The sequence below is a fragment of the Ceratotherium simum genome, chromosome 20, assembly GCF_057802395.1.
Source record: "Ceratotherium simum simum isolate JZ-2026a chromosome 20, ASM5780239v1, whole genome shotgun sequence".
NCBI classification, from domain to species: Eukaryota; Metazoa; Chordata; class Mammalia; order Perissodactyla; family Rhinocerotidae; genus Ceratotherium; species Ceratotherium simum.
In genome coordinates, this window is record NC_141919.1 from 54342649 (window position 1) to 54355704 (window position 13056).

The 13056-nt window shown below is 41.8% G+C and overlaps 1 protein-coding gene across 3 annotated transcripts in view; it reads right to left on the reverse strand.

Annotated features, from left to right (window-relative positions):
• Nucleotides 1-236: 236 nt before the first annotated feature.
• SPIN1 (spindlin 1) overlaps nt 237-13056 on the reverse strand; it is a 72461-nt gene continuing 59641 nt past the window's right edge. For all 3 annotated transcript variants that reach the window (XM_087444793.1, XM_087444791.1, XM_087444792.1), the window contains exons 4-6: nt 12586-12839; nt 7564-7797; nt 237-3734 (exon numbers count right to left, since the gene is read on the reverse strand). In XM_087444793.1, coding sequence (XP_087300919.1) covers nt 3535-3734; nt 7564-7797; nt 12586-12839 — 688 coding nt within the window. In that variant the 3' untranslated portion in view covers nt 237-3534. The remainder of the gene's footprint in view (nt 3735-7563; nt 7798-12585; nt 12840-13056) is intronic.

Sequence of the window (13056 nt, forward strand, 5' to 3'; positions counted from 1 at the left end):
GCGAGCTTTACTATTCTGTGCTGTATAGCACACCTGGGACATCGACTGCCGTCTCCTTTCAGGTATTAGTCACTCACATAAAATTCTTTCTTTCTGTTTCTATGTATATCTGACGTTTACATGTGGTGAAAGGGGGAAAAAGGTCATTTAAATAAAGTAAAACTTTAGAAACTGTTTTCAGAAGCAGGTTTAACACATCACATTTTGCTCATGAGCACAAAATTTACAGTCAAAAGTTGCACATAAAGGGTTTATTTTAAATGTTTTAAGGATAGGATAGAGTTACATCATAATTATAAAAATTACTTACAGAATTAACAGATTTATATTGTTTATACTTCTAAATGCAGAGAACAGGGGACCGTCTACACACTGTATAAAATAAAATTAAAAACAAATTCAAGCTTGAGAGATGAGGTCATTTACCTAATTTTAAAATGCGAACACGAAGACCTCTGAACTAGACACATTCGTTCAAACTGCACTAATGATGGAAAATACAAAAAGTGCAGCATTTCCAAGGAACCACAGACATTTCGACCATCGATGTTTTGCTATAATAATTGTTCCTGTTTTGTCTTTGGAGAACTTTCTTTTTTTTTTTTTTAAGACAATCAGCTTAAGAATGTTTTCAGGCACTACAATTTGTGACAATCAAAACAGTCTTCTAATGGGTCCACAGCGTTCAGAGAGTCAAGCCCAATGCACTTCGGGGTTTGGCACGTGAAACAACAACAGAAATGAAATCTGGTTTAGAAGTAACTGTGACTGTTGTAAGAATGCACAGTCCCTTCAAATGCTGCACAAGAGACACTGGAAAATCACCTTCGTGGGCACTACATTGCTTCACCAGTGCATTTATCCTACAACCACTAAAACAGCACAGTAAGCAAATATACAGAAAACTGAAAACAAAAACAAAGAGAGAAAACAAAAAACCTAAATATCTTTAACATGCAGTTTAGTTAGTTACATTGGACATTCTACTAGAATAGAGCATGCAAAAGGATGGTCTCCTGGAAGGTTCTCCTCTGAAGGTTATGTGGCAGCCGGACATCACACACGCACACACGACACAATAATACTATAGCAGGTCATGAGAAAGGCCGTTACATTTTACACAGAGATTCATGTCTTGTGTTGTCACAAGTCCCATGATAATTTTGGAAATTGATGTTGGATTCCTAGAACAAGGAACCAACATTCAGATACCAGGAAAATGCAAGCAACGCATGCAGATCTGAAACATGAGCCTAAAACGAAGCCTGAAACACTTGGCTAGGGAGCAGAAGTAGTCACAGCATCATTAAGTGTGGTTTAAGCCACCAAAAGACAAAAGAATGGAAAAAAAATGGAAAAACAAAAAAAAAACCCCCTTCCCCTTCCTTCAGCCCTAAAGACAATAAATGGAATGATGATCAAAATAATAATATGAATAATAATCCCATGTCACATTCATCTAGAGTGGCAGATCATGTGGTATTAAAGTTGCTAAAGGTACTTGCAGGAAAACCACAATGCAAGTCATTAAGTAATGCTGGAAATGTGTCACCTGACCCAACCTCTGGATTGCCAAAGGACTCTGTTTTCAGCCCGAAGTCACTGTGCTGTGTGTGTGCAAGAAACGCGCTAGACACACTCCCCCTCTGGGCCGCACACATCCGCTTGGGCTCGGCCTTGAGGTTCACACGCAGGGACACTTACAAGAACCACCAGGAAAACGGGACAGATCTGCAGCAGGACGCTGTTCAAGCAAGGAGGAGAGTCTAAGACCTGGGGACTGGCTGCGTGGAGAAGCTCGCCCCTGGCTGCCCGCGGTGAGGCACTGTGCACACTGCAGAGAACAGGGTGCTGTATTTACACGGTGTGCAGGGTTACATCCAACACGACAAGGCACAGCCTTCCTGAAGGCGAAACCTGGCATCTCGCAAACCACGCAGAGCGAGGCCTTGACACTACAGAACCTCTAACATCAAGAACGGCCCTGACAGACGTGCCCGGCCCTGCGGGGTCTGACTGACAGCACATGCATTCAGCCTTATGCCCACATCTCAGGTATGATCTCCAGAGACTGGTCTCACATACTGCCTTTCTCCTTGCTTTCAGACCACCAAGCTTACCCAAAACAAAGGGACAGATGGCTGTTTCGCTGCTAAACCAACCACTTTGGCAGTTCCATTTCAGTTACAACCATCTTGCAGGTATAAACCACGAAAGGACGTGGGGGCTAAGGGCTGCCAGCAGTCACACCCACAAGCTGGCACATGTGACGGCCCGGTCCACAGTGGACCTGTGGCAGGTCCACTGAATGAACGCACCCACATGGACAGCACACCTGAGCAAGAGCAGACCGCACCAGAGGCATCAGACCTCAGCTGCTACCTGCCTCGACTCTCTCTGTGGGGAAAAGCCTTCTGACCATTCATACATCAGTAATAATGCAATAAGAATAAAAGTGTCCCAGAGAACTTGTTAGAAGGCAACATGCCACTGAAACGGACATTTCTAATATAAACACACCATGCTCTTCCCGGAACTTACCACACACACACAGACCACTGGTGTTCTGCTGCCTTTAAATCTGTGTGTGAAACTCCAGATGACTGATGTGTGCAAATCATGGACCAAATGTGCTGTCCAGAACACACCTGCACTACACTGTGTGGACCAAGCACCTGGGCTTTCCAAAACAAGTATTTATGACCAAAAAAAAAAAAAAGTAAACAAAAAAATTTACAAAGCTTAGAATTAAAGGCAGCCTTTTACCCAGATTTCTAACTGTTTTGTAAAATTCTAAGGTGGGTCATTAACTGTTCACAAGTGATTCATGTTTCGACTTTTGGTTTAAAGCCTCCAGATTGAAAGGTGCTCTGAACTTCTGATTTTCAAACAAGCTGAACATCCCTATGTGCTTCCTGTGCCCAAATTTAATTTTAAATAAACAGCAGTAATATACTAATATGACTGACTTGGGTCAAGCACTCCTGTTAAACTGGAGAAAATTATTTAGCCCCTGTCCCAATCCACAAAGAAAGGACTGCCAATGACGTGTGTGTGTGTGTGCACGCGCACAGATCTATGTGTGTGTATATACATTACATATATATACACACAGATATAGATAGGTAGGTAGATATAGATACATATATATCTCAAAAAAGGCAATAACAAAAATACCAAACTATGCTTGCATTGTGGCAGCAGACTAAGAAGAGAGTGTTAAGAGTGAAGGGGAAAATGGATAAGATCCATTACAGTTTTAAATGACTATGATACTAGCTTAACTTTGACCAAACTTGCCTGTAACTCCCCTCCAGACAGACAGACTTCCTTTAAGAGGAAGGAGTTCCTCACACAAAATGCTTTGTGGTCACATAAATCTGTACTATTCAGAACAAAACCAGTTCTGCTGGCAGAGATTGTGGGTTCGCAGGGACATTTAAGCTTTCATTAAACTGGAAAGCGATCGAGTCTTTATGTCTACAAATTATACATTTAATAGTTCCACAAATTTGGCAAAGTTCATGATGACATCTAGGATGTTTTCACCAAATCGTAGACATAAATATGGAAATCATCATCAAACTTGATGAAATAGACAGACGGTTTGGCTTCTACTTGGTGAATGACCATGCCAGTCCTCTTGGAGCCATCTTCTTTGGCATATTCCACTTGTTTGCCTACCAGGCTGTCCACAACTTCTCCTGGTTCCCTTTCTGCTGGAGGTGAATCATCTGTATTTAAAGGGAGGGGAAAAAAAAGAATTTAAAGTCAATTTTTAGATACACACCAACTCACATGTCTATTTTAATAATAACTAAAAATGTTTTTAATATCCTGAATTCATCTTGATTATCTAGACCAAGAATCAGCAGACTCTTTCTTCAAGGGCCAGACAATAAGCTAGGCTCGAGGCCACGTGGTCTCTGCACCAGCTACTCAGCTCTGCCATCGTCAGCTGAGAGCAGCCACAGATGATACATAAATGAATGGTGTGGCTGTGCGACAACACAACTTCATTACAAAAACAGTGTGCCCACCCCCAAGACCTGGACATGTACACGATTTTGAAAATCATGACCAGAAATTCTTTTGGCTCATGTTTAATTATAGCTGTAATTACCTGACGAGGTGAGGACTAAAAGAAGGAAAGGGCCAAGGAAAAAATCTAAATTATTTAACTTCTTAAAAATAACTCTTGAGTTACTTTGAAATAGGATTTCAAAGCAGACAACACTCACTGGGGTGACTGAGAACATGCTAGGCACTTACAATGTCTAAGCATTCCTAGTCTTACCTGTGAAGCCTTAAAGCTTCTTTCTCCTCAACTTCACTGCATTACACATCGTCTTCCTAACCCAGTTTCAGAACCAAGAGACTTCCCGTGCTTTACACAACGGTGCCCAGTGAACTCCATCCCCAGCCCAATTACAACGGGATCGCCAAGGACGGCCAAAGCACCTGTCCTTTGTAAAAGGTCCCCAGGAACATGTGAGTGTTGGGAAGCACTGCCCGAGGACCCAGCAGGAAGCCCGACGTGCAGGATCACCCATCAAATGAGAGCAAACCAGCACCACCACGAAAACAAAGCAGAAGAGCAGGGGGGACAGAGCCACGCAGCTGCAGTTCCATTCCAGAAACCCTGCGTGGGCCCTGAGACACGCAAGCTCTCTTCCACACAGGGGCAGAGGGCCCTCAGGGGGGCGACCGGATATCCCCGCTTGCGGAAGACGGCACACGTGCATGCCCCTCATCCTGGCACAAGGTTAGCAGGGCACCACTTTATTCCCACACGTATCCTGGTTTGGACCATAGCATGTACTTTATGTCAACGGCAGTTTGCCTCTCTGATTACAGTTAACTCTCACTGAATGACACAATCCAAAACCTGCTATCCTGATCTCTGGTACTAACAGTCACACACAACACAAATACAATGCCTGAGCACGGTGTTATCAGTTCTTTTAAGCAGGGAAGTGAAGAGGAAACCTAAGCTACACGCTCTTCTTCAAAAGCACTGTTCCCTCGAGCAGCAGCATCACACTGCACACTTTCATGGCGCGTCATGTTAACAAAGGTGTTCCAAATACCTGACAGCTGTACGTTTCACAGTAATGTGAGCAAAGAAGCAAGAGACACAGAGGCCATCGCAGAACCTGTCTATCAGAGCATCACCACTGTCTCTAGTGGCGGATACACTTCCATACCACTCACACAATACGTAGCAGTTTGGAGAAAGAAAGGAGTGAGAGGGAAAAAACACGGTTGGGAGAGGCGATGGGCAATGTGCAAATGACCTCACACTTTGTATGATCAAGTCAACAGTCCTTACTTTGATGGGATATTTCTCTACAGGAAAGCTGAAAATCAACTTCATACAGGTTACAGAAATGCTTTTTTGTGTGTGTGTGTGAGGAAGATCAGCCCTGAGCTAACATCTGATGCCAATCTTCCTCTTTTTTCTGAGGAAGACTGGCCCTGAGCTAACATCTGTGCCCATCTTCCTCCACTTTATATGGGATGCGCCACAGCATGGCTCGACAAGCAGTGCGTCGGTGTGTGCCCGGGATCTGAATCGGTGAACCCTGGGCCGCCGCAGCGGACCGTGTGCACTTAACAGCTTGCTCCACTGGGCCGGCCCCAGAGAAATGCTTTTAAGGAATGCCATCATGATAATTAAATTCTTGCCTATTATATAAATACTTTCCATTACACATTTATAACAAATGTACACAAACTTTAAAAAAATGTATCTAAGAAGACGGCAAGACGAGCACACGAGCAGGTTCATAGACTGACTTGTTCTCAAGAAGAACTAAAAAAAAAGGAATAGAGATGCTGTCACACTGCTTATATATTGCGTGTCTGTCAGGCACATCTGTCCAGGGCCAGGGATCCACGTGTTTGAGGAAAAGCTATGGAATAGTTTAAAAAAGAACATGCTTACCCAAAAATGGAATTAAGAAAATAATCCGATTGACAACAGCATCAAAAAGAATAAAATACTTCGGAATAAATTTAACAAAAGAAGCACAAAATTTACACTCTGAAAACTATAAGACATTGTTGCTAGAAATAAAAAAAAAAACCTCAATAAATGGAAAAACATCCCATGCTCATGAATCAAAAAGCTTACCACTGTCAAGATGGCAACACTCTCCAAACTGATCTAGAGATTCAACACAATCCCTATCAGAATCCCAAGCTGACTTCTTTGCAGAAATTGGCAGGCTGGTTCCAAAATTCATACAGAATTGCAAGGGATCCAGAACAGCCAAAACAATTGTGAAAAACAACAAAGTAAGAGGATTCACACCTCCCGACTTCACAACTTATCACAAAGCAATGTAATCAAGTGTGCCACCAGCATAACCACAGACATACAAATGGAACAGAACTGAAAGTTGAAAAATACACCCAGTCCATAGTCAACTGATTTTCTACAAGGGTGCCAAAACCACTCAACTGGCAAAAGAAGAGTCTTTCCATTTTTTAAAACTGTTTCTTTTTCCATTTTCTAAAACTGTTAAGACGCTTAGAAGAAAACAGGGTAAACCTTCAGGACCTTGCATTTGGCAATGGGTCATTAGATACGACACCAAAAGCACCAGCAACAAAAAACAGATAAACTGGACTTCATCAAAATTAACAACTTTTGTGCTTCCAAGAACACAATTCAGAAGGTGAAAAGACTACCCACAGAAGGGAGAAAATATCTCCAAATCACACATCTGACAGGAGACTTGTACCTAGATACTGACTCTGCCAACTCAATAACAGAAAGACAACCCAACTGAAAAATGGGCAAGGGACATGAATTGACATTTCTCCAAGGTAGGTATACAGACACAGCCAGTAACAGACGAAAAGACACTCACCATCTTTCATCACCAAGGAAATGCAAACCAGAACCACATGAGCTACCACTTCACAACCACTAGGACGGTGGGAATGAAAACGTCAGGTTCAATGTGTGTCGTAAGGACATGGGGAGTCAGAACACTCAGACGCTGCTGCTGAGCACCTGTAACGGTGCAGCCACTTTGGAAATCAGTCTGGCAGTCCCTAGCTACACAGAGTGAGCCCTCTGACCCACTCCAGGGATACACCCAAAAGAACTGGACACACATGCACGCAGAACCTTCTACACACGTTTACAGCAGCATCTTCATAACAAGCAAAAGCCAGAGAACCACCCAATGGCCACCAACGGATGACTGAAAACACAAACACGGGCTCTCCACACAGCAGGGCTGTATGAAGTACCCACACGCACTGCAACACGAATGAGCCCCAAGTGAAAGGAGCTGGTGACAAAGGACCCCGTCCGTATCACACAGTCCATTCCGATGAAAGTTCCAAGTCCAGAGCAGGGAAATCTATACAGAAGGTAAATTATTCTTGGCAAAAGAGTGAAAAATCTCACATGACTAAAACAATAACCACTTATTCCTAACAACTAAAATACAAAATGTATCTGCAAAATAATTAATCAAATATCTTGTTCTAAAATTCAAATTCCTTTTGAATTATCGAAAATTACAGTTGTCAATATACACTTACTGGAATCAGGCATAATGCGAAGGTCGCCTTCTTTATAATCGTCTAAGAGCTGGTACATGTACAAGACAGGATCCTTCTCATAGGTGATGTAAAACCACGTGTTCATTATAGGGGCGCGAGCCAAGACCATTCCCCTCCACTCGTCTTTAGAGCCATCCTCGGTCTCAAACATGTGCTCCACTGCTTTGCCAATCATTGTGTCGGCCAGGTGTGCGTCGCTGATTCGAGAGGTTGCTGGGGACAAAAAGACAAGCAATGGTTGACAAAGGGTTTCACTGACCTCATTTAAGGAGACAACCTGAGATGTCGTCCACACAGTAACACACTGTGGAGCATCAGAACCACCTGGTGGCTTTAAGAAAGAGAAGCACCAAACTTAACTGCTAGGCCCAGATCTGATTCCACAGGAACCATTTTCTCCCAAGTCAGTTATTGAGAGAACCTGCTTTTTTTTCTTTTTCTTTTTCTGAACTCATCTGCTATCAGTATTGTACCTAAATTAGCTTTTAACTGTTCAAGGTATAAAGTGGGGGGGAGGAAGGGAGCAAAAGGGATGATTAGGCACATGTGTGTGGTGATGGACTATAATTAATTTTTGGGCAGTAAACATGATGTAATCTATACAGAAATCGAAATATAATGATATACACCTGAAATTTATATAATGTTATGAACCAATGTTATAACAATAAACAGAGGTATAAAGTGTTTTTTGTTATTGTTTATTGGTTATTTTAAATTTCGAGATAATTACACTTACAGAAGAGTTGCAAAAATAGTAGCGCTCCCATACACCCTTTACCACCTTCCCTCTGTATTAGCATCTTACACAACCACAGACCATTTATTAAAACTAAGAAATTAACCTACGCAAGGCAGAGGTGTGGACTCTGGCCCCTAAGGTCTGTTTTCCAGAGCAACCAGAGTGATCTTTGGGGCAGTTACACCAGATTGTGTTGTTCACCTGCTTAAAATACTCCAGTGCTCTCATTTCCTAATGTGAATACCAACTGCGGTCAAGATGGTGCTATCCAACTTTAACAGAAGAACACTCTTAACACATACGATGACTTTGTTTAAGTATGCAATAACTATCAAAAATTACATAGAATTCCCACTGTGCATGAAAACACGACACGAAAACAAAACAAAAACAAAATCCTACTAGTTTCTTCACACCAGAAGTTCTCAACTTTTGATCTCAGGACTCTTACATTCTTAAAAATTCTGAGGACCTAAAAGAGCATTTGTTTATATACGGATGATAACTATTACTATCTACTATTTTAGAAATTATAAATGACATATCTAAAAATGTTTATTTAAAAATATCTACATAGGGCCGGCCCCATGGCTTAGCGGTTAAGTGTGCGTGCTCCGCTACTGGCGGCCCGGGTTCAGATCCCGGGCGCGCACCGACGCACTGCTTCTCCGGCCATGCTGAGGCGGCGTCCCACATACAGCAACTAGAAGGATGTACAACTATGACATACAACTATCTACTGGGGCTTTGGGGAAAAAAAAAAGGAGGAGAATTGGCAATAGATGTCAGCTCAGAGCCGGTCTTCCTCAGCAAAAAGAGGAGGATTAGCACGGACATTAGCTCAGGGCTGATCTTCCTCACTAAATAAATAAACAAACAAATAAACCTACATAAACAACGTATTTTTAATTTAAAAAATAACTATATTTTCTAACGAAAATTTAGTAAGAAGAGTGCCATAATTTCACATTTTTGTATCTCTTAATGTCTCGCTTTACAAAAGGACAGCTAGATTCTCATATCTGCTTCAGCATTCAGTCTGTTACATGTTGTTCTGGTTAATGTATAAAATCCAGCCTCACAAAGAGATGCTGTTGAAAAAGAGGAGTATTCTATTAGTCTTTTCAGATTATTTCAGATATTCTTCGATGACGCTACGTCAAAACTCAACAAGCGGTAGGTAGCTCCTTAATGGTTAACCGCAATGAAGAATCTGAAATTATTACCGATAAACTTGTTACACTTAAATTAAAACTCATTTGTATCCAGAATATATAAAGAACTCCTACAACTCAACAACAACAAAAAAAATCAAATAATCTGATCAAAAAATGGGCAAAGGACTTGAATAGAGGTTTCTGCAAAGACGACAAACAAATGGCCAAAAAGCATATGGAAAGAGGCTGAACATCACTAATCATAAGAGAAATGCAAATCAAAACCAACAAAAAATGACAAGTGTTGGTGAGGATGTGGAGAAACTGGAACCCTTGTGCACTGTTGGTGGGAATGTAGAATGTTACAAACACTACAGAAAATAGCATGTAGGTTCCTCAGAAAATAAACGTACCATATGATCCAGCAATTCCACTTCTGGGTATATACCCAAAAGAATTGAAACAGGGTCCCAAAGAGTTATGTGCACACCCATGCTCACAGGAGCATTATTCACAAGAGCCAAAAGGTGGAAGCAACCCAAATGTCCATCCACAGACGAATGGATAAACAAAATGCGATACATGCAATGGAGTATCATTCAGCCTTAAAAAGGAAGGAAATCCTGTCACATGCTACAACATGGATGAATCTTGAGGACATTACTAAGAGAAAGAAGTCAGTCACAAAAAGAGAAATATTGTATGATTCCACTTATAAGGTATCTAATCAAATTTATAGAAACAGAAAGTAGAATATTGGGTACCAGGGGCTGGGGGGAGGGGGGAAAGGGGAGTTCTTTAATGGGGATAGAATTTCAGATTTGCAAGACGAAAAACTTCTGGAGATCTGTTTCACAGCAATGTGAACATACTTAACACTACTGAACTGTACACTTAAAAATGGTTCCGTAGTTAATTTTGTGTTGTGTGCTTTTTTTACCACAACAAAACAGAAATGCTGTCAGTCTTTGAACGGACCTTTCATCAGCACATGATTTCATAACATCATGCACTGTTCAGATAGAAAATATTGTATTTGCTGAGTTACGCAGATCTTCCGAGTAGTGGGAAACGCTAGTGTGTAACTGGGAAAGGACTAGTGGAGAGGGCAAATTACGTCTTGACGTTATTATGAAAATAACTGTGACCTCACGAAGCCCCTGGATGGGCTTCCAGGAACCTCGGGGTCCCGAGACCACACCTTGGGAAGCACTGCTCTGTGTCATGACACACTTTCAGGCTGACTGACTGCCTTTCTTCTCCACCTTCAGGTGCAGGAAGACCAAACTGTGCCTGCAGCCTAATGTGCTGCCTGAAGCACGTCAGGAAAGGCTGTTGTCTTCCTACACAGAGCATACGGGAAGGCTAAACAGTTTCTCAGACTACAGTATCATAGGGAATGTATAACTAGTTAAATTAGGCACGTGATATATTGCTGGTCTGCATAGGGGCCTCTGGATTTCTTTTTTTAAACTGCTTTGCTGTTTACAAAAGGAATCCACGTCTGCTGTTGGAAACTGAGATGCCCTGGAACTAGAAAGAAACACGTTAAGTAACTAACTCTCAGTCCCATCACCAGAGATACTTACATATCTGGGGACATTTTAGTTTGGTCAAATCAGTTTGGTCAAATCATTTTTTTATCAAGATAAAACTATCTTTTTCTGTCCTATGATGACAAAAACCCTGACTAACACGGGTCATGCAGCAAAATGCAGTCCATTTCAAATGAACGCTTAGTCTTGCCCTAGAAGGGGCAGAGACTAAAATTCTGGGTCAGAAAAAGAATGCATGATCATTACTTACTACAAATAACTGATATAAACGTTTGGATAATATTTTTAAGCCCTAAAGGACAGACTCTTCAATGTTAGTTTCTTATGTAGGAACAGACGATGTCAAGATCAAGAGGAAACAGGACGTGCCTCATGAGAAAGAACGAGGTGTCACTTGCACTCAGAACTGATAAAAACGTTAAAAATGCCAGATTTACTATTACACAATTAGTTACCTTTGGGAATAATAATACAGACTTAAATTTGAAGAAAGACTTCTGTGAAAAAGGAACTGTGTTTATACAGGATAAATACAGACTGGGCATTTGGTATCTAAAGGAAAGATGAGCAGAACACGTGCTGCTCTGGCAAAGAATCAACCTGCCGGTGAGGCGCGCGTGTCCCAGGAACACACGGCACAAAGGGGCGCAGAACTGGGGACGGGGTAAGCTTCCTCCCACGACCGTCTGATCCCAGAGATGCCCCCCCACCCCGCTCAAGTGTGCTGAGGCTGTGTTTGTTGACAACTCCAAAAGCCTGAACCAGGACTCAAGCGCCAGCAGCACCACTGTCACAGCAGGAGACCATTGCAGAGAAAAGACTCGGAAGACAGGCACGTTAATCTGGGTGCACCCTACTGATGTAAAAATAAAATCACATTCTATTTTATTCTCAAAAATAAAATCAGTCATTATTATTTAACTGACACCTTACGCCTTAAGGCATTTAAGTCATGCAAGGCAAAACTGATTCACGTGACATTTACAAAAACAGCTACTCATTTCCACAAACAGTGTGCAAACTAACCCTGAGGAATGTATACTAAAGCTCACGTTTTGATTGCTTACATTTTGGCTGAAAGAACAACTACTATTCATGTAATAATATACAATGAAAAACACTTCACATAAAGATTCTAAAATTAATGCATAAGATTTTCATTAGCTATTATAATCTGATGAAATGAGCACATAAGATATCTGAGCTAATGAGAAATATTCTTACCCATCAGAGAATCAGAGACCAGGTAAATAGTAAACAAAAGGTGAGAAATAACCATGTTAGAAATTATTAGACTGTAAACTTCTTGAGGAACAATTTTATACATCTTTCTATCCCTCACAGTTCCTTGAACTGTGGTTTTAAAACATCTGCTGATCAATTTCTGTGGTTTTAGGTGACTGATTTAAATGTATATAAGGACTGCTTCACTCCAATAAACATAAAAATAGAAGTACCAATAATGCAAAAGAATCATCAAAAAGCATCCATTTCAATAATCACTTTTAAAACAGCATATAACGCACAAACAGTAAAGAGGACTTACCAACTCTATCAGGGAGGACTTCGAGCGCAGACACTCTTTCATCTTTATTAAGTTCTAGTCCATAAACACAGTCAAATCCATCGTATTTTATAAGATACAAAGAAGGATTTACAGGCACCTGGTCCAGAACGGTTCCTTTCCACTGGGTGACAGGGCCATTCCCCTCTCTCCACCCATGCTGAATCCTGCAGCCTACGATGTTCCGCCGGGGCTGGGACACAGGTTTGCTCGGCCCCACACTGCTCCGATGTTTTCTGCATTCACACATATACACACGTAAGGTATCATCTCAAAAGTATGCACTCCTAGAAGCAACACACTACAGCTAGCTAGCATGCTTTCACCACAGATGAACCCGGGCCTGTGCTGGCTAAGGCTGCTACCCCGGGTTCGGGTGGCTCCGGGTGGCCATCTCCCAGTCCCACAGCCATGCAGGGGGGCTCACAGGTGGGGCCTTCCCTGTCACCGTGT